Raw genomic sequence first — 22,891 nt, 5'->3', positions numbered from 1 at the left:
CTTTATAAAATTCACTTTTCAAATGTATAAAAATAGTCCTGGGGTGGGGGAGGGGTGGTTATAAAAGAAGTTGCATCTGTCAAATGAAATGTGAATTAACTATTTTTTTATTTCAATTTTTAATAACAGGAATTACTCCCCCAAACCTTCCAATAAATTAAAATAAATGTAAACCTGTAATTCTACAGACTTCACTTCCAATATTTTCTGTGAAGGTCACAGAAATAAGAACATATTCAGATACTTTTTTTTCTTAATGTAGGAGTATAAAAGTGCTTTTCACTGATCCTAGAAAATTGGCTCTCAGTGATAGTTTATAGTTCTTAGTTTTCCACAACTTTTTTTTTTTTTTTAACATAACTTCCTTTAAAAGCCAAATTCAAGTGACTTAGGTGGTTTTCATAGGAATATGCTCAAACAGTTCAGGCTCTGGTGTCCAGTGGATTCCATCTAGTAGCTGTTCAGGCACGGCCATGTGAAACTTATAGCCATTCAATAAAGTAAGAAGTGAGCGAAATGGAGTGAGTTTTCAAAGCCACCTACTTTGCAGAGTAAAACAATTAAAATTTTGTATGAAATGGTCTAAAGGGAAACCTTTTATTTCATTAATTTCCAGTCCTGCCCTGGATATTTTTAAATTTTTAAATGTTAATTTGAAGCAATTTTACACATTAAAAAAAAATTAAAGGAGCCTATTCTTTCATTTTGGTAGAAAGCCAAGTGAGCCTTAAATTGCACGGCTAATTGTTTCGAGAACTCCATGTCTTTTGCCTCAGCTCCCCTTAGGATTCCAAATTATAATAGCATCAAGTGGTCAGCTTTTAGGAGCTCTGGGTCCTAGAATACTGTTTTAATTTCCAATTGATTAACATTTAACACATGTTTTAAGGGACTGTTTTACAGAATTTTTTTCTACGATTACTTTAGGAGTTCAAAAATGAAGTTAGTGACAGGATTTTATTAGAGCGATTTCTGGGGTCAGATTTTAAAGTTTCGATTACTTATAAATGGAATATTGTTCTCTTTCCTACTTCAAATACCCAGGCTATACCTCTGAATTTACAAGGGTGTGTGGCTCTTCATTCTTGCTAATATGACCAATAATTTCCAATTATATCACACTTTATAATATGCACACTATACCCAATATAATGATATGTCATTTCAATGTAGCTAGCCCATGAACTTGTACAAGTTTAATGGGATTTTGCCTATTTAGAATTTCATCATAAAGGGGCCCTTTGGAATCATTATAACATCAATTATTTCCCATTATAAGACCCAGCTCAGCTCTCTTACTAGGCAAGAATATCAGGGCACAAGGCAAAGACTTAACTTACCCATAGATTGTAAACCAGCTCCTAATAAAAGCCATCACACTTGGGGAGAACATTAGTAAATGGCAGTGATGACATATTAAAAACTTTTTAATGAATCAGGGGATCAATCATGAAGGCAGATAATGATTGTTATTAAGAGAAAAATTCCGTAGGACTTGAAGAAATATTTAGATCTGCACATTTTATTCACTACTTTTGGGGGAAAGAACTATGTGATGGGGAGCAAATTAAGTACAAAATAACTCATGTTCCATTTAAGTCACAGCTTTTTGACTGTAACTGTCAAGGTTGAATTAATTAGGATATTTAATACCAAGGAGAGAGAAGGCTTGCTTCTAAAACTTTAAGAAAAGACGAAAAGATATGCAGCTGAAAGAGTTGATCCCCAAGCTTGGTGATAAAAACTGTCAGCCCTTATGTGTGAAGGGTTTATTTTTTTTCTTGAACAAATAGTGTGTTAGTGTTTTTAAGTAAAAAAAAAAAAAACACAAAAAACTGAGCCTCCAAAAACCTTGATTACATTACTGTACCTTATATACCTTATGTGAATGGTCCTTGATTTTTTTTTCTTATCCCTTAATATATGAAGAATAAGTATATTAATATTCTTATGGTTCATTAAGAATGTGATTCTAAACTGTAGGGAGGGAAGGGGGGCAAAAGTAGTTCCAATGAGCCCTCACTGTCCTGTGGATTTTAATCACCCTTATTTGACATGTAGCTTTCAGAGTATGTGGATTTGCACACAAAAACACCCACAATTAGTCCAGCGTAGAATTTGAGCTCCACTAGAGACTATATAGGTAATATTTCAAACTGATTGGCACTTCCCCCCATGGCCTTATGCATAATAAAGTCTTCACAACAGACTTTGGAAATCATTAAAGTCTGACTGAGGCACACATGTGGTTATTCAGAAGCTCACTCTCTTGGCTAGTAGATTAAACGGGTTCTTGGTTTTACTTCTCCTCTTCCTTGCATGGCCCACTTTTGGGAGCATGTCTTTCCTCATTTGCAGAAACTCCATCAGAAGGTGGTAAGGGGAAAGGAGAAAATTTAATCTGCAAACTTGACGGTAAATCTAGGAAGAGACTTGGTAATTGAATCTCCTTGCTGAAACCAGGTTTGCGGATTATTATTATTAGTGCCGCTGTTCTATCCAATCTCTAGTCGTCCAGGCTAGCTGAAAGTTGACTACACAAACCTTGCTTTGTGTAATTTATAGATCAATGAATTAAATGTACGCTGACTACAAAACATATCCCATTTTAAAAGTAACTATTGAACTATGCTACTTGAATGGACCATGTAAATCCTTTAACTAAATAAACAAAAAAATAAACTCTTCTGTAAGAGAATAATCACCCTACCTTCACTTCACTGTATTTAAAGGCTTAATTTTCTTGAAATAGCATATATCTATGTAAGAATTTCACTAAGGAAATGTAAATGCAAGGTATATTTGTTTTTGATAGAACATATGCTTTAAACTCTGAGATGAAGTGAAGAAACACTTCAAAATCGAGAGAGAGCAGTGATACAAAAAGCCAGCATCTGGTAGGAAATACCTAAAAGAAAGAAATGATTATATTCTGCCCCCCCTTTTTTTAAATGAACATCACCTTTGTGTCACAAGTATTTTTCCTTCTCTCTCTCAGTAAGTCAGCTTTAAATCTATTCTAACTCTATAATCAATCTTTCTCTTTTTTTCCCCCACCGTAATCCCTTAAAACTCTGGGCTATCACACACACTTTTGACACTGATGTGTGTTTTCTTCTGGATTGCTGGATTTGCTTAATGTATGAATCAAGTATCAAACTGCTTTGCATCCATGACGGGTAATATAAAAGACCCTATGTAAAAATGTACTCATAAAAAAAAGGGTTAAAAGGCAGTTTCAAGTACTAGGAAAAGTCTAAACTAACCATATTTTAAACGCAAGAGCAGAAAAATGTTAAGGACTAGAGTAATGCTTGTTCATTTTTACACTAATATGATCAACTTATGATTGAGCAGACAGGGAAAACTTCAATTTACCATCCCATTCTCTACTATAGCTGGTTGTTTGACACCTGTGAATTATAAACAAGGCGAAATATCTTTGAGTTTAGGCCACTGGCAAAATAACACTATAGTATACCACCACAAATATTTCATGGAGCGCAAACTTCTGGAAAAAAAGTAAAGTCTCTTGAGATGATGTAAACAAAGAAACCAAAGGGAAGATACCAATTAGTGCTTTGAATTCTGGTTACCAATTTGATAATGATAATGACTCTAATTTCTAATTTAAAAAAAAGCTCTATTAATTAGTAACAACAGGCAGAGTCAAAAAAAAGAAAAAAATCCAAATTTTAAAGTGCAGAAATTTTTCCTTTAGATATTTTACTGTATTTAAAAACCAGTAATAGAAAACACTTGCCAAGTTCATTTAGTCTCTGACGGAGGCACACATATGTGATCTCCTAATTTACAGCTTGCACGTACAGATGTTCACACTTAGTAAAAGGGCTTCTTAATAGCTTTTTTTTAATTAAAAGTGTGTTGATAATAGGTGTTTTAAACATATCCAAACAACACAGCTGAACTGACAAATGCCTGTCTTCATGCCTCACCATGCCTCACATTGTGGCAAGATTTTATAAGAAAGAAAAGATTATGATTCAGTCGCATGTATATAGGATAAATGTTACCCCAAAAACCTCCAAATGAAATCTTTCATTAATTTTTCTCCCTATGATCTGTTTCCAAGTAGAAAACGTTAGCTTGCTACTAGGTTTATGTAGCCGAAAGCAGAACCACACAGTCTCTGCTTGCTGCCTGCAGTTTTTTTCCTTTGCAAAACTTTGAACCCCATCCAGCTTTGACACACTGCCTCTTCAGTTAATAACTATCAAGTTTCCCCTTGTCTCCTGTCTACTTTTCTTTGAGGCAATTGCGCACTCAGCACCCCGAGATAATAACACACATCTATAAGATAAAAGCAATGGCATTAATGTAATTGTCTCCCTCTCTCTCTTTAGCCTAATCTTTTTTTCCTTCAGTTTTGACTGCCTGTGTGACACCTGTTTTTGTCTCCTCTGATCCTACGACAGGTTTTCCGCTGACAAGGTTTTTGCCTGACAGAGATTCTGCAGACAAGAACATAATAAAATATGAAGAACTGCTTGTCAGAGTTTCTGCCAATGTGCACATGAAATAAAGAAAAAAAATGACTTTTGTTTCTTTTTTTTATAAGGGGCCTTGTGATGGTCGCTTTTGGCCTGTCAGGAAAAAGACCTCCCTGGCCCATTTCTCCAAGCCAAACAGGTGTTTTCTTTTATGTTCGAGGGTGATTTGTTTTTTAATTTTTACCGCTAGTGGAAAACCTGAACAGCCAAAAGGGGGGAGGGGAGAATTTCTTACCTTCCGATTTTTGCAGGCAAAGGAATATTGAAGAACTACTAAACAAAGGTGGGAGATACTTCACTCAAGACGGTATCTTCTGAATAAATTAAAACTGCCAGCACCTGTTAATGATCAAATAAATCTAACTTCTCTAGATGTACTTCCTGCTTCGTTAGACTCCCAGAACCTCCCACCTCCCTTCCATTAGTTTTGTTGTCTGAAGACACAGAGGGATCAGCAATGGTGAAAATAAGAGTGAGAGCGGGAAAGAGAAATGCCAAAGCAACACTAAAGGCAAGGTCTCGGCAGATTGTGCTTCCCGCTGAGAATTGGAAGAGGCTGCTGGAAAAGAAACGGGCAATTCGGAACCAGACACTTGTAGATACAGCGCAGAGTTGCCATAAACCTTTGTCCCAAGTGTTGCTCACATGGGAGATGCTGTGGTGGGTGTCAGCACACAGAGACGAGGAAGTGCCCTTCCTGAGCTCCCAAACCAGTGGACGGATCCGCAGAAACTACCCTTCTGGTCTAGGGCAAGTGCACTGCGAGTATACAGAAGGGGACACTTCATGGTTCCTGTTGCTTCTCCCGGATGACCAGGACAGAGGAAAGACTGGATAGGATCAGTAATGCAGCAAGTGTGAAAGCAGGAAGGACTGGGAAAGAGCCTACAGTGATGACTGAAGGGAGTACAAGAGCCTGGATTTTGGGTTTTAGGATTCTCACATCAATCTAACTACTCTACCAGCAAACCACTTTAACCTAAGCTTCCATTCCCCAAAAACATTCGCTAACAGCTAGGGCCTAGAACAGCCATGTCTAATGGAGCTAGAATTCAAGTCACAAGTGTAACGTTAATCTTTCTAGTCTCATTTAAAAGAAAAAAATAAACAATAAAACTAATTTTTAAAAATATTTTTTATTTCAAAATATATTTAATATACATTAAAATATTATCAATATATAGACAATATAAGAACAATTCTTAGAGATTTTATATATATACATGTATGTATATCTATCTATCTATCTATCTATCTATCTATCTATCTATATATATATATATATATATAAAGATTACATCTTCAAAATCCAATGTATACTTTATACTTACAACATCTCTCAATTTGGGCTAGACACATTTCAAATGCTCAAATTCCACAAGAATGGCTTCCTTATTGAACAGCTAGTTCTACACTTGCCTTTGTGTTTCTCGGCCTCAGCTGAATTTAAGGCCCAACAGGCCCATCCTTTCAATCAGATGGGTTTGCATTTGCATTGGTAGTGTCCCTTGACCATCCCAGCAGGCTGGGAGACCTCGGAGGCCAACGTAGGGATTTCCCTGGCTATCAAGGAGCAGCTCCAAGGAAAGCTTACTACCAGACCCCTGGACAGACACTGCTTATTCTTCTATCTATCTTCCTGCAGCAGTAACTCCTTAAAATACCTCCCATAGGATGCTTTGGCTATATGCTCACTAACTAGTAACAGATAAATTCAAGTAGCTTTGGAAGAGTTACAAACCAACCCCTCCCCCCTCGAAGGCAAAGCCTGATAAGGAATGGGATGGCTAACCAATGTTTCATGCCTCCCAGTATTCAAGTCAGAATTTCTCTGAAATACCATACTTACCGCATCCGTGATTTCACTTTTCAATATAGAAGGGGGAGGGGCATGCCCTAGTTGGAAGAAGTCATCACTTATGAGTTACCAGAGGAGGAAGAACAGTTGACAGCATCAACATGGTGTTGCTGAGGCATGCTGGGTCCTTAGGACCCAGCAGAATCTCCTAGGGTGTCAGCACAGTACCTCCCGAGGAAACCGAGTAGAACTGAATGTATTTCATTTATAAACCCCTTCAGTTAGTGTTCTGCTTAACCTGGTGAACTCCAGCTAATTAAGATGTCCCTATAAACAATTAAGCTTCCTGTAGGATCGTTAGCAAGATATAAAAATTTATGATGTCATAAAGGGCAATAAAATGACAAAGTGGTTTGCCCGTCAAAGCACTTCACATGCGAGAATATAGGTGTGAAAATAGGCAGAAGTAGCCCTACCCGTGTTTAAAATTCATCTACTTCTGGTGTCTTGACTTTCAACCGATAAGTATTCCTATAATTCATTTCAACTGGTCTGCGCTTCTCAAAATCTGACTTTTGCCATAAAGTGTTTCCTACTTCTGTTCAAACAGGGGCTCAAATGAAACGTGAAGGGAAATGGAAGGTATGGAACTGGCCTGGATTGGCGGGGGGAAAACAAGTTTACCTGGGGAACACTTGGCCCACAGCCAGAAGAACTGGTGACCTAAACTCTACCACTGGGCACTGAAGAAACCTCCCCTGGAAGGGGAGAGAAGCTTTCACCATCACCTTCCTCCTCTAGATGTTATCATTAATATTAAGTTTACTCTTTCATTTAATCCTCCTCAACGTCTCATTGTGATACTTAGGTACACTCCTATTATTATTTGAATTTACAGATGAAAGAACAGGGTTTACTGAATATAGACTACAATGAAATTTGACCACTGGCCTGGTCACACCTGACTCTTAACCACGAAACTACGCTAAAACATGTCTGTCACGTCCTCAAGTTTGAAGCTTTACTTCTGTCAGAGTTTAGTGATAAAAACAACGAACACTTCCTAAGTTGATTACCTCATTTAATGCTAGGAAGCACTCTACAAGGAGGAACTATTATTAGCCACATTTCACAAAGGAGAAAGCAGAGATTACATAATTTGGCCAAGGCTCTACTGATAGCTGGTGGTAGAGTCAAGATGGGAACCCAAAGAGAGTTGCACTCTTACCTACTCTTCTAGCATGCCTCCCATTTGTGCACCTGAAGCTTCTTTATACCCTGGGGCTCCAGCTTTGTATGTTTCAATAACAAAATCTTCTCTAGAAACTCCTTAGCAGTGGACTCGCACTGCACACTTTGGAAGTCAGTGTGTAGAGAGACACACAGCATGTTCTAGCCAAATAAAATGGAGCTAGAAAAAAAAAAAAATGGAGAGCAAAAAGGCAGAGAGCCCAGGGCTTTGAAGGGGAGGCACTGTTTGTGTTGTGATTTAAAAAAAAAACAAAATGGGACTTCAAAGCACCCTCTGAAAGGTGGGCAGGCAGAGAAACAAATCAAAATAAGCAGCTCAGGGACACAATAAGAATATAGCTATTGCCATTAATCAAGCACCAAACCTTTGCATGTGTGGGGACGTCCTCCCTTTAAAGCTAATCAGCGGTGATCAGGGAGTGAGTAAAGGAGAGAAGCAGAAGAGGGTACCATGCCCTCAGGTCAAACAAAGAAGGCTCCTGTGCCAAAAAGGAAAATGGCCTTGTTTTTGCTCTCTAAAATAAAACTAAGTGGAGAAATGTTCAAGGACTTTGTCCATGCACAGAACAGGACCCAGCTGCCTCACCAGAGCTAGAAGGCAGCTAAAAGCTGGTTTTCCTAATTAAAAGAGAATTTTGCAGTTAGGCACAGCCAGGTTTCAGTATCACAGTCTGGAAGAACTAAACTTACTAGAAAGCATTAGTTCTCACTTTTTCCAAACCAATGCACCAGGGGGAGAGGGCTGTGGTGTTTATCCACGTGTTTCTAAGCAAAGCCCTAGAAGCATGACCACCTGCATCTTCCCAAAAGATCAAGTTCTCCCTTTGCCACTGGGAAAACTGCATTTACATCCCTGTGCTGAGGACTCAAGTTAATAACGTTTCTTACATTGTTCACTAATTCCTAAAGAACCCCCTGCATCAATTTTCTGCCCAAGCAAAACTCACTGTTCTTGGGACAAATCTCCAGTGCAGTCAGAGGGAGGCCAGTGCTTTCTTGTAGGTTAGTATCTGGGAGCACTACCTTCCTTTGTCAGAGGACACTCAATGTTATTCACCGTCCTTCTCTTGATCTTGACAAATTTACAAATTATCTTCTAGAAACTGCGGCTGAGTTTCTCACAATAAGCATGACGTCATACTTTATTTACACTGCTTAGGATGAGGACTTCCATTTGGGGTAGGAAAGGGAGAAGACTAGGGAAGAAGAAAAGAATAGGGAAGGAAAGGTTACTACTTCATTAGTAATAGTCGCTTTTGGACTCAAGTCAGGGAGAGTGTTCCAGTGTTACCAGTTGGGGATAAACTACTTTCACAGATGTTTAGACAATTCATAAGAAGAGCACAGACCGGGGACAAATAATAGAGACATGTGACCTTTCATGGGATAAAATGAAAAAGTCTGGTTTTGATTTGCCCTGCTGAAGTCCTTATAAAGTACCAGGCCACCAACAAATCTGAGGAATTTGTAAACAGAATCTGAGATCTCATGATTATAAACGTAGGAATGACATAATGGAAAGGTTTTTGATTGTAGAATGCTCAGAACCAATGGCCCTGGTTTATGCATATTACGCCTAACTAGGATTTTCTTTTAGGTATATACTTGCCAGATTTAGCAAATAAAAACACAGGATACTCAGCTAAATTTGCATGGTACAGGCGTATACTAAAAAAAAAGAAAAATTATTCCTGGGTCACCTGAAATTCAAATTTAATGGGATGTCCTATACTTTCCTTTGTATATCTTTTTTATTGAGATATCATTGACATGTAACATTGTATTAGTTGTAGGTGTCTACCGCATCTGATACTTTCAATTTGGCTTAGAGTTATTTATGGTGATAAATACACCTGTTCTGATAAGACATATCAAGTACAGAGAATTCAAATTCAATGATGCTGAAAAAAAAGGGAGAAAAATTACTTCCACTGAATTATAAGGTTTGAAATTAATGGATTATATGAATATTAAGTCTTACAGTACATTAAACCATAAAGGTGGTGGCTATATGACACTAAATTAACTTTATACTACTCCCCATTTCCTGTGGCACAGAACTGGAGAATTAAAAGGTACCTGGCCCAGCACTTTACTGTGATGTATTTTAATAAATATCTACTACTGACGATTCGGATGATGCAGGCCAAGCCTGCTCGTTTGACAGTAAAAAAATCTGAATAGTTTGGAAACTGGCAGGGAAGCAGCTGGCTTGATGAGCAAACAACTAAAATAATAAAGTAGTAGTATCTTTTTCTTGAATGAACCGTAAATAGTAAAGAGAGATCACATTTATAGAACATAATAAAGTAAAGGTCTCAAGAATTCCAGGGCAACAAGCATTCTTGTAGGCAGATTTAGGTCAAAGGAAATAAGTGCTATTAATTCAAATTGTTTAGAAGTGAATGAAAATTCTAGCATCACGCAGCTTGTTGGAATGGCACATCCTACTGGGCTGAAGTCAAAGTCTTCTACAAAGAAAATAATTTGCACCGAGAAAGCTGCTGTGGGATTCATTAGACTATGTAATATACTTGTTATTCATCAAGCCTCAGATCCTTGCCAAATGCTTACCAGACATACCAAGAAACACTGGGATTTTTCTTAAGGTAATTGTAACAAATGGACTTTGTCCGAAGTAAAAATTACTGATCTAGTAAAGGAAAAAAATTACCGTTTTAAAATCCGCCCACCTCTTTTATCAAATATACCCCATTATGATAAAAAAAAAATGTCCATTGTCTTAAATTATCATTAAATATTTCCTAAAATCATTTGGGAAATAGTTTACTTTTTAAAACTTTTTACTACTTTATTTATATTAATTTAATGATTTAGAAATAAAGTCTTTATTGAGACTGTGGACATTAAAAATAATTTGCAAATAATAAATAAAATTAGTTTGGGACAACAGTTTTTAACCTTTATACTACGCCTCCCGTTTTTCACAAACGCAACCAAGTCCTCTTGGGAAGGGTTAAATTCATGAAACTGAATTTCTACCAACACTCACATTTATGTCACCAGAAAAGAAGCCCATTACTGCTCTTGTTCTGATATCTTACTTTGGCACTTTTGAACCCAGAAGAATTAAAACTTCTTGGTTAAGCTTTTTATTATTAATTTTTTTTTTCTCGAAACTCACTCTGATCATTTTAGATGACTAACGGAAAAGCATATAAGAGACAATGCAAAAGAAAGGAGGAAAAAAACCCCACAGTTGTTAAGTGAATCGAGTGGCAGCAGGCTAAACAACTTTGTCCAAGAACTTGAAACAGAAATATGACAAAATTAGAAACTCCGGGCTATTTCTGGCATGCCAACTAAGTTATCCTACATTAAAGGCATGGATATTCTATACCAAAAAAAGCTTGTTTTACAGAAAGTTAAATACAATAAAGCCCTGCTGTCTATTATCAAAGTAAAAGAACTGAAATTCATTAATGGGGGGAAAGGGCAGGAAATCCTTTATTAATTCAGTAGGAAATATCTATTTATATTTCAGGAACCGGTTTTTTTTTTTTAATCCCCCCAACCTCCCTTAAGTCAATGGTGCTAAAGATTTCAAGAAAGTAATTTGTGAATAGCACCGGGGTCCAGTGAGTAATTTCAAAACCCAGGTGTTGTAGTACGATGAATTAATCACTCCCTCTCTTTAATTTTTTAAAACATCTTTTCTCAAGATTTCTGTAAAGCCACTAATGTGAACTATTCAAGCAGGTCTGAGAAGCAATCTGTAAAGTAATGAAGAGACGGAGGGAGGGAGGGAGGGAGGGAGGTAGGAAGGGAGGGAGGGAGGGAGAGAGAGAGAGAGAGAGAGAGAGAGAGAGAGAACAATATAATGACCCATGAAATTCAACATCTTATGAAGAAACTGAAGATGCCGCCAACAAAGGAGATATAGGAAGATGTTTGTTCAAAAAAGGCCAACAAATTTCTGAAAATTCTTCTTTCTGTAGAGAACACCTGATTTTGGCATTTGGTTCTTTTTAAATAGCAAGTATTTTAAAAAATGTACAGTACAGTATAGGTCGGATGTGTTCGGTGCTACAACAAAACACTTCAATGAGATGTGTCTCAGTTGTCTTACTGCTGTTCCATCCACTCGGAAAGAAACCACTCACTAGAACAAGCACTTCGCTTCCTCCTTTCTCTACACACAGGACACTGCACTGTGTAAGGCAGCCGGGAAGACTGCTATGTTTTACCTCTGAGCAGAAATAATTGGAGACATGATTTCAGGGTTGCTGTGCAGGGGGAGAGAAGGAAGCAATTAGTTGAAATGCATCCCATGGTCAACTCAAAAGCTAGAAGCCAACCTCTTATTGTCATATTTGCCCTAATAAATGGGAGAAGAGTGGAATTTGTATATCTGCATGTATATATTTTGAATTGTATACAGACATGTCCCTGTTGCAGGGGAAACGAAAGGTCAGGTGATAATGGCTGTAAGGGAAAGGGAGATCTGAGAAACTCCAAAATTAATATCCCACAATCACAGAATTTCTAATGACACAGTAGGAAAAGCACAGTCTGATACAACAGAAATACGTTATTCAAGTTTGCTGAAAAATTACATCCTTCAAAAAACCTTAGCAAACAACCACTGGCCAGGAATAATTTATGTTGTTGGAGAAGGAAGAAATATTGCTTTTTGCCCCATTACACTACTAATGTAATATGCACGTGGAAGTTGAAGATAAAACAAACTGGTGACAGAGTGAACTTTTATACTCACAAGGCTACCACAGTAAGTAGATGATGGTAACACAAGACGGCTTTGGAAAAAAAATGAGAGTAAATAAACGAAAAGTCCTTTGTTTAATGGCTAAACCTCCTTTATTGTTCAACCATTGTTCAGTTTGTTACTTTTAGCATGTATTACTTATTTTAAAGGCTTCATATACTTTAATTCTTAAAATAATCTGACAAAGTAAATATTATCAATCCTATACTATAGATAGGGAAACGAAGATGCAAAAATGACCTCCATGCCATCGGAGCGGCAGAGCCAGGATTTAACCCCAGACCACCTCCATGATTCTTGATCAGCTTGGGATATAAGCTGATCCTATTGCTGCACCTATTACCCAGCAAGGCCAAAACTTCTTCAGGTTAAGAAGGATGTTTAGAATAAGTTATGGGCTGAATTGTGTTTCCCCCCAAATTCCTAGATGGAAGCCTTAACGCCTAGTACTTCAGAATGGGGCTGCATTAGGAGCTAGGCCCTTGCACAGGTGATTAAGTTAAAAGGAGCCCACGAGGATAGGCCATAATCCCATCGGACTCGTGTCCTTATAAGAGGAAATTTGAATGCACAGACATACCAGGGGCGCACGCCCACAGGGGAAAGACCATCTGAGGACACAGCGAGACGGCAGCCATTGGCAAGCCAGGAAGACAGTCCTCAGAAGGAAATCAACCTTGCCAACACCCTGATTTTGGACTTCCAGTATCCAGGAATTTCTGATGTTACAGCCACCCAGTCTGTGGTATTTTATTATGGCCACCCTAGCAAACTAATAGAAGAAGAAATCATCAAATGCAGTCCCATACAGAGACTGCATAAGTAACAGCAGCTCATCTGCTGTCAAAACCGGACTGAGGGTTGTTTATAGATGTTGGCTTTGTAAATGAAGCAGGAAAGAGTTGGATCCCTGGGGGCTCTAAAGGATTGTGGCTATGTCTGCCAGGCATACTCCTTCCAGTGTATTCCCCTCATACTACTATGCCTACCTCTTCTCTTTCTCTCACAGAAACCTGGTTGAAATGTCCCTACAACGCCAACATATATACCCTAACAAGCAAGGTTCATGATAAATGAAAAGCATTTCAAAGCATGGCCCCTGTGTTGTTACCTCAGATCTTGCAAGAATAACATGACATTTATAAAAATACAACCCACTGGATATTTGGCACTGCTTGGGAATGAAGAATATGTCCATTTAAGAGCCAATACCCCAGGCTGTCAAGGAAATCTCAAGCCAAGATTTCTTTTATAAACATTACCTATCTTTTAAAATTCTACAGTCGAGGAAGTGAAGAAAATCTCTGCTTATTTACAAGTCTCCTTTCGCCTAAGCATAAAAAAACATACGCCATATAGAGGAACAAATGAAATGCTCAGTCAGGGCACACGGATGGAACAGCTCTGTGCATCTGGTAAAAAGCCTCCACACTTCCAGCCTTAGCCCTGGGTCACCCTCACCCCCACACATACCTACACAGAGCTCCCTCCCACTGCACCAGCACTATGGCCACCTCCAATCCCAACGCACACTAAAAGGAATTATTGACACATTATTTTCTCAGAGACCAACCAAACCATGTTAGACGATACAAAATTTAACCCACCTTAGACCATACAAAATTTAACATCTGGGAGAATAAACTCAACCCCTAATGCATGTGACAAGGATGAGCAGTCATCGAGAAGTTCTCCTCAAGAAAGCTAGGTATGGACCTAGCTTTCCTCTGAGGTCCATACCAACTGTGGTAGGCCTGAGTTTCTGTCAGGCTTGGTGCTGGCTGGCATCTCTTCTGTTCTGTCAGAACCCGCATGGCCCAACTGTCCTAGAAACACATGCCCTTCTGTGCAGAAGAGCTGCTCACCTCAGCCTTACGTCTTAGAGCTGCAGGCTGATTGTTAGCTACCACTTGGAGCCCAGCTGACCCCTCTTTTCTCCAGGCCAGTGCTTGCTCTAAAACAATATGTACATTCCCATGAACATAACAAAACCGGGAAGAAAAGTCCAGATTTTCCTCACCATGTGCCACCCAGCCATGTTTACACTGATCGCAAGTCCTCAGGTTAATCTTCCCCGGCTGAAAACATTCACACGTGCAGTTTACCAGTGTGCAACGGATGGCCTGAAAAATAAAGGAGGGGAAAAAAGGATCAGCATCTGTTCAAAGGTACTGTATTTCTTCAACATTTTAATAGCACCCACTTCCTCCATTTTTCAAGTCTTTAGGTTGGGAGGGGCCTGGCATTTTTTGATACCATCAAAGTCTCTTACCCAAAAAAAAGCAAGAAACAGGGCTCACTCACTAACAGAATGTTTCATGTTCATCCGTAACCTTTAAATTAGAAACACAGACAGAGCAGAATAAGAATAAAGGATTACTTATTCTACAAAATGCTGGATTTGTGACACCAGGGATCCAAAAGAGGAAAAAAAATATTGCTGCTACTATATATTCCCATTTAAGTTGATCCGTTTGGCAATCATGCAAAAAATATACATTTAAATATATTCATGTGCTAGTGAAATGTTGAGATTAAAACACAACATATAAATATTATTAAAATAGTACTTTTATTCTGCTGAGTTTCACTTAAATACTTTGTTAATCTTTCGCAGACATTTTGAAAGATACTCCTGTTAGCCCAGTAAGACCTAACATACTTCTGGCATCATTTATCACTTTCCACTTCCTTGTTTGTTTCTTGCTTGATATAGTAATTCCACTTTCATTCCTATTTAAAACAAAAATGCAAAACGACCCTCCTTTTATTTTAATGGTGATGTAAGAAAAGTTTAAATTTGTTTTAAGATCAGATGTAGAATAGAAAAAGGCAGTTCTGTGAACATTTTATATCTGGAACAATCCAACTGTATCTTAGAAAACGGAAAAACGCACTCAAAACTCTTTCATTTCTTTACAAGTACTTTTAAAAATCATCTTGCCAGTTTATATTATAAAGTGAATCCATAGAAAATTAGCATAAATGAAGTGTAACTTTTTTATGGATAAAAACCTATGCTGAAGAATTGTGCTCAAGCTGACCTATGCTCCTAGACTACAGTTAATAAATTGATCTCACACATTTAGTTCTAATTTGCATGGAAATTCTGAAGACAGAAGGGGTTTAGTCTGATCATTCACAGATTAACAATGTACTGTAACTACCTGAAGTGCCAGGAAAAGATCTCTCTACAGCTTTATCTGCAATCAATGATTACTGATTTGGATGAGGGGTGTGTGTGTGTGGGGGGCGGGGGGGCAGAGGCATGGGGCTACCTGAAATTGCACTTCTCTATGTCTCAAAGCTATGCTCACTTACACACCTCCAAATGCTCACATTCCTGGAATCATTTGGATTTTTGTGTGAATTGTCTCATTTGTGACAGACAGTATTTGAGATATCATTAATACGGTTGGGCCTACTTCCATTTACAGAGAGTAAGAAGGAATGGGCTTTTACTGTTCCCTATGCTTCGGATCAGGCAAGTTGAAACCACTTCTCTTTCATTAATGAACATTAAATCTATAGGTCCCTGTTCGGTTTTTGATGTCAGAGTCCTCACTGTACACTCTTTTCTTACTTCACCTCCATCCCAAATGAGCTCCTCTGTCACCACGAGGGAAATAATTGTACAATCCGCCTGAGAGTTCAGGGTCTCACTTCCAATGTGAACAGTCCAATTACATATTAGTTAGGGAGGTTGTAAACCTTTGATGTATGTATTAGTGATTAAAGGGATCAGTAATAAGAAATAGGGACATCAAAGGAAGTTCTGACTGCGCAATAATAATAATACACAGAGGATGCCCCCAAAATGGATACACATTTTAAAGGAAGGAAAAAACTGTATTTAAATTGTAATACTCAATATATACTGATAACAAAAGACGAATACAAGTAATTTGTATACATTTATTTGGCTCCCCCGGTATATATTTGGAGGTTATATGGGGAAATGTTTCTCCCGAAATTCTTTATTTCAACTTCAATAGTTTACTAACTGCTCAATATATTGGAACATCCCATATCAGAAATAGCTTCTTTAAATGGCATTAGTTAATGAACTCCCAACTTGATTGTACTATAGTGAAAACAAAATGAAAAACAAAACGGTTTAGAGGACAGTGTTTCTACTAAAAACAAAGTACTTTACAATTACAAATTCAGATATGGCAACCAAGTTGACATTAAAATAATTTATATAATCTGAAGTGTGATAATAAAAGCTTTCATAAATTCATAAAAAACATAAAAACAAAAAAATTAAAGGATGACCAATAAAGAGAGAAAAATCTCTCAAGGACTATATGTTAACTCTGGCAGAAAGGACGTACATACTTTAAACCATTATCTTGATATTTAATTATTTTACAAAAATAGCCTAATTTTGCATGGTGTTTAAAAGTACACTTTGTCAACTTTAATTATAGCTATATTCAGATTAAATTAAGAGACTATGGATTTGCTTTATTTTTATGTATATTTATTTATTTACTGGTTGAATCATTGATTCAGTTACTCTCAACCAGTTTATGAGTCACATGTTTTCTCTTCCTAAATAACTTCATGCATATGGCACATTTGGGAATTAAACTTTTCAGATCATCATTTTTTTTTATTATAAATTCTACTCTTTTTGTACCTAAACATACAAACATTGGAACACCTCAACTCCTTTTGTATATAAACACTTAAGTACTGGAATATCCATTTTGTATTTCTATGAATTCCAGAAGGTCTATTTGTTTTAAATCCAGATTTATATAGACTACAATTGTTCCTTAAGGGAATTATATATATTTAAACAATATGGTCTAAATAAATATTTTGAGTAAGAAACTATTGTGGCTTCAAAGGAAGTTTTATTCTAAATAACATTTTTGAAACGGCATAAAACTTTGACACACTATTTATTCACAACAAAACAGAACCAATGTGATCCCTTGCCAACTCACCCACACTTAAAAAAATAAATTATCATAAAACTATCAAAGCCAGTTAAGCCTCAAAAATGTACATGCTTTACAAGGAGACAGTTGAGAAGAGTAGACTTGGATAAGTTTTTATTTTTATGAGCACATTCATTTCTTCCTTCATTCAGTTACCCACTCACTGCTGGGCATTATGAACTATAGAAAAATCCATATATGGTGATCAAGTTTCAGAAAGGGGACACCAAGAAATGCGAGAATCATTTAGTCAGACTGTTTCCACCTACATAAGCAGGGATCCTTATGCAGGTCAGGCTAACTCAGGCTATCAACCCCGACATGCCTTCAGGAATCTGACTCATCAAAAATGCCAGGTTAATTTTTTCCTCCATTCTTACATGACCAGCATTCCCAACTCCCCACAAACAGTAACAATATTAATATATTTCCTTCTGCTTGCAAATTATTAAAATTATTCCGTCTACTTACCTTTACCATGGATTTCTTGAAAGAAAAATCCATGCACCGAGTACCCATCTGCTATCCAACTGCTTCCACTTCCTCATGACCACCTACATTTTCATTTTGCAATCTGAATTCTGTCCAACATATCCCGAAACTGCTTTCTCCAAGAGAAATGTTCTCAGTACCTCTGGTCCCTTTTTCTAGTCTCTTTGTCCTCCCAGACCTCAATGAAGCTTGTGGCACTCACTCTCCTTCATAAAGACCGACGATCCTAGTTTTTCTGGCAGCAACTTCTCTCTCTCTTTCCACTGTAAATAAATACAGGTGTTTCCCATGGCCAGGCTCTTCAGACTTTAATTTGGCAATTCCATCCCTTCCTACAGCTTCAAATATCATCACTACGCAAAAACCATCACTTTGGAGCCAAGGACTATGTTAAGTGGCAGGAAACAGAGGGCAAAGTCCCTGGATTAAAGGACATTCAGTCAGAGTACGAGGGCAGGGGGTTTAGAGGAGAGACCCTAAGAACAGAAGCAGGTATGAGAAGCACCATCTCTCCCTGTTTACTCCTGTCTCCTCTTCTACCAAAGGTAGGATCTATTTATTTACTTCTAACAGTGAACCACTCACTACCTGTTATCATTCCTAATAGTGAGATTTACTGGGTAGTTGCCATTTGCCACAACTTCTGCTAAAAACTTTACGAACATTAACTCTCTTAATCCTCAGGAAATACCACAAAGTTGGCACTATTATTACCTTTATTTCACAAACAAGGAAAGTGAGGCAGAGATAACTAAGTACCTGGCCTAAGGTCGCTCAGCTAGTAGAGTCACAGGAATCAGACCCAGATCTGTCTGTGTGAGCGCTCCATCACTGACTGGAAATCCTGAGTAACAAGCTCCTTCACATTTAGCAGTCATGGGGCCGGTCCCTCTACCTCCCCACCATCAAAGCCCCGCTGTATGTCTTTAACTCCTGCCCATCTTTCAGATTTCAACTCAAATATTCCTTCCAATTCCCCAGGGCAGTTGCCCTCATCTGCTAAGCAAGGCAAGTCCCGCATTAGTCTCCTGTGTCACAAGGGTCCTTTTTGTCATAGCTCTTATCACAGTTGTGAACATGATAGTTATACTTTACTGTATTTATTTATCTGTAATCTATTGTAAATATATATTGATACGTCTGTGTGATTATTGATTAAGGTCTATCTTCTCTACAGTTTAAGCTCCATGAGCATAGGGCAACGTCTCTGTTGGGCAAATAAGAGGTATACTCAAAAGGCACTTAAAGAAACACTTAATTCTCTGAATCCCTCACCTCATCTGTAAAATAACGCTAACAATAACAGCACAAGAGCGTCTAACGACGTAAATGAAATAATGAATATAAAGCATGTGACGCTGTGCCTAGCAATAGCAAAAGCTCAATAACCATTTATGACCTCAAGAAACTTTCCACATATATTTGAATTATTTTTTACTTATGATTCTTCCCAATGTAGTAAATTTTTTCCAACACCTTATAAAATGCTTAACACATATTTAGTCTTAATTAATAAATGAATACTTGGACATACATGAGGCCATATTATTCATACGATAATCCTCTACAGCGGGTACAACAGGGATTACCAGGTTTAATACTGGGGTTCAGAAATGTTTATATGGGTGTTACATGGCTTTTAAATAGTAGGGTGGATTTCCCAATTATTAGTCAGTTTATTTCTGTTAGTCATAGAAAAGGAAAAAAACATACAATTAAAACCTGTATATTATAAATACATTCGAAAGTATCTATATAGTAGGCTAATTTAATATAAAAATGTTTAATCCAGTATTGGTCACTAACACTTTTATATTTGAATATTAAATAAAAGTACATTTGAAAATATTCCGAATGAGTTGCAAAGCCCTACTCAAATAATAGATTCTGTTACTGCTACAACTGAAGTCTGTTCAGCTTTATTATACTCATAGCTGGCTTCAAGTGTGCAAGTATATGTGAACTGAACGTCAATCTTCTCACTAAGTGACATTTCTCAGGAAAGCACAGACAGTGCTTCAGCTAATACTTCCGTGTACCTTACAAAAGAACCTTACACAGGGGACTTAATAACTCTCCTATTAGCTGTTCCTTGTTTGAGAACACTTGCACAATTTGCCTGACACAAAATAACAAAAGGCAAAAAATAAGGCCATGGGGCAAATGGAAACGTAAAACATATACTCTGAGGGAGCAATCCTAGAAAGAAACTCCCCCTACCCCCTCGTCCCCCCCACACACACCAAAAAAATCCACTAAAAATAAAACTAACTTCAGTTCTGGATATTTACACACACACACACAAACACACACACACACACACACCAAAACGAAACAAAACAGAAAACAAAAACACACCAAACAACAATAAAAACTATTTGCACGGAGCTCCCTTCAAGTGTTCATTAACCCTGGCCAAACTTCCCACATATAACTAAAACTCTTTCTTAAATCCACTTTCTCCGTGTTCATTTCTAAGGAGGACACCAAGAGTCACAACTTGGATTATGAAATTTTAGCTCAATCACTTTTAAATGTTTAATGGTTAAGTGCATGAACTGCACTCAAACTATAGAAAAAGCTACTCCTTAATACAGCATATACTCTGTCCCATCCGTTTGTACTGTAAAGTTCGGTGGTACAATCTCGGTGTATAAATTCATTGCCTATAATGAATATCAGTGACAAGGTTCACTGTTTTCATTTTTAAAAAGAATAGATTTCTTAATAAATCCAATTTTCTACTTTGGAAGTCACCAAAGTGGGCATCATAAATATGTAGAACAGGCCAACCATCCAGAGGATACAAAGTAATCTATGTTATAAAGAACACTTATTAATTCATCTTTGCATGTGTTATTCCCCTCCGAATATACATACAAGTCCCAGAAAGAAAGGTGTGCATGGTGTCAAAGGTCAAGTAAACCTTTTTATGGGGTGGGGAAACTGTCCTTCAAAGACGTCTATCTAAAAATAATACACAAATACAAATATAGAAACTAACTTTTCCAGGATTGTCACAGAATACACTGCAGAAATTCAAAGTAACAGCTACCAAACATTATAAATGGAGACAGTGATCTTGTACATGACCAAAAAGGTGCACAGAGATCAATAAAACTTCCACACACATCTATGCATCGTGTGTGTGAGAATCTAAGACATTACTTCAAGCATTGCCACAAAGATTCTAAAGAACTCACACAGTAGTAATGGTGAGCAATAGGTCCCTGTATAATTTTCGGGACAGTTTCTTTGTCCCCCTTCCATTTTCACATGGCTGGTACAGAAAACGAACGGAAAAGAAATGGCTTTCCAAAGGAGTACTTTGAGTATTGGCTAAGACTTGGAACATCTATATGACATTGCCTTTGTAGAAGAAGTCATTATCCTAAATTTGACCAGGTCACAACGCAACTTGAGCAAAGAAATTTCATCATTTTGCATGGTGGACAGCTTCTGAGCTTACTTATGACCAATGTGAACTAGATAACTGCACGAGAAATTTACTTTTACTTGATTATAAAACTCATACATGATGAAAGTAACACTACATCCACTTGTAGTGCTTTAGGATTTTGCAATCAGGTATCAGAACAAGTCAAGAAGATGTGGGCTGAGTAGACGTACAGCATTAATCAACAGACCTACAGTTTTAAATATCCAAGTAAGTTTTATAACTTTCATAACCTGAAAAGTCTTATATAACTCTGACCATGAGAGTATTAATATACATCTATAGTTGTAACAAGGTGGGTATGATTTTTATATTTCTACAAAGAGACATATAAAACTGAGTTTGAATGGGCAATGCTCATCAGAAGTGATTATCAATGATTATAAAGTTTTCCATAAAAGTTAAAGGCTCACAGAGTGTTAAACTGTAATGTAAATGCCACGACTCATAAAATAATAGTAATAACAGCAAATGACAAGCAATGAAGTTTTTCTGTCTGCTTAACAAAACCCAGTCAAAAATTCACACAGTGGGAAATTATAGCAAAAGTATGTATCGTATTTGGTGGTAAAATAAATTAGAAAACAAAGAATTAATTAACCCTTGAATAGAAGTTTCCTTGAAATCTGCCTAATTGTGTCTTTTTATTTAAAGATTTTTTTAATTATTATTTGGGAAAGGGAACAGGACTTTATTGGGGAACAGTGTGTACTTCCAGGCCTTTTTTCCAAGTCAAGTTGTTGTCCTTTCAATCTTAGTTGTGGAGGGCGCAGCTCAGCTCCAGGTCCAGTTGCCGTTTCTAGTTGCAGGGGGCGCAGCCCACAAGTGGTCATGTCAACCTTGTGGTTGAGAGGACGCGCTCCAACCAACTGAGCCATCTGGGAGCTCAGCGGCAGCTCAGCTCAAGGTGCTGTGTTCAATTTTAGTTGCAGGGGGCACAGCCCACCATCCCTTGCGGGAATGAACTGGCAACCTTGTGGTTGAGAGCCCACTGGCCCATGTGGGAATGGAACCTGCAGCCTTCAGAGTTAGGAGCACGGAGCTCTAACCGCCTGAGCCACCGGGCCGGCCCCTGTCTAATTGTTTTTAATGTCATATGAAGAAACAGCAACCTGATTAAAACGATCATTTCATTGTATCCATGTGCTCTGAAATTCTTGATGTCTTTTCAACAATTAGATCTCGTCACTGAGTAGGTTTGAAAACACATGGTCAGTCCACACTCACTACATCATCTTCACAATAAACTCATCAAAACTGAAAAGAGGTACAGTGGGAAAAGATAGCCTTTGAACAATATTTACTGTTAAAAATCAGGAGCTTCAAAAACCTCATTTTGAGTTTCCCTTAAAGGGTATGATTTTCCCCCATCAACTGGCAAATGGATAAACAAAATATCCAATATTGAATGGAATATTACTTGGCCATAAAAAGTGATGAACTATTGATACATAATACAACGTGGATGAACCTTGAAAACATCATGCTTAGTAAAAGAAGCCAGTCACAAAAGACCATATATATGATTCTGTTCATATGAAACATTCAGAACATAGAAATCTGTGAAGACAGAAAGTAGCTGGTCATTACTTTGGGTTTGGGGGGTTGTAGCTAAAGTGTTTGTTGTTTTTTGAGGTGATGAAACTTGTAAAAATAACTGTGATGATGGTTGCACATAATTGT

General features: G+C 37.6%; 1 protein-coding gene across 3 annotated transcripts in view; it reads right to left on the bottom strand.

Moving 5' to 3' along the window:
* Window positions 1–22,891, bottom strand: part of BNC2 (basonuclin zinc finger protein 2) — a 409,221-nt gene that overhangs the window by 127,710 nt on the left and 258,620 nt on the right. For all 3 annotated transcript variants that reach the window (XM_081067443.1, XM_081067444.1, XM_081067445.1), the window contains one exon: window positions 14,328–14,430. In XM_081067443.1, the coding sequence (XP_080923569.1) occupies window positions 14,328–14,430 (103 nt within the window). The remainder of the gene's footprint in view (window positions 1–14,327; window positions 14,431–22,891) is intronic.

The sequence above is a fragment of the Rhinolophus hipposideros genome (assembly GCF_964194185.1).
Source record: "Rhinolophus hipposideros genome assembly, chromosome: 11".
Classification (NCBI taxonomy): Eukaryota; Metazoa; Chordata; class Mammalia; order Chiroptera; family Rhinolophidae; genus Rhinolophus; species Rhinolophus hipposideros.
Note: the sequence above shows the minus strand (reverse complement) of the source record. Positions and strands in the feature narration are given on the sequence as shown.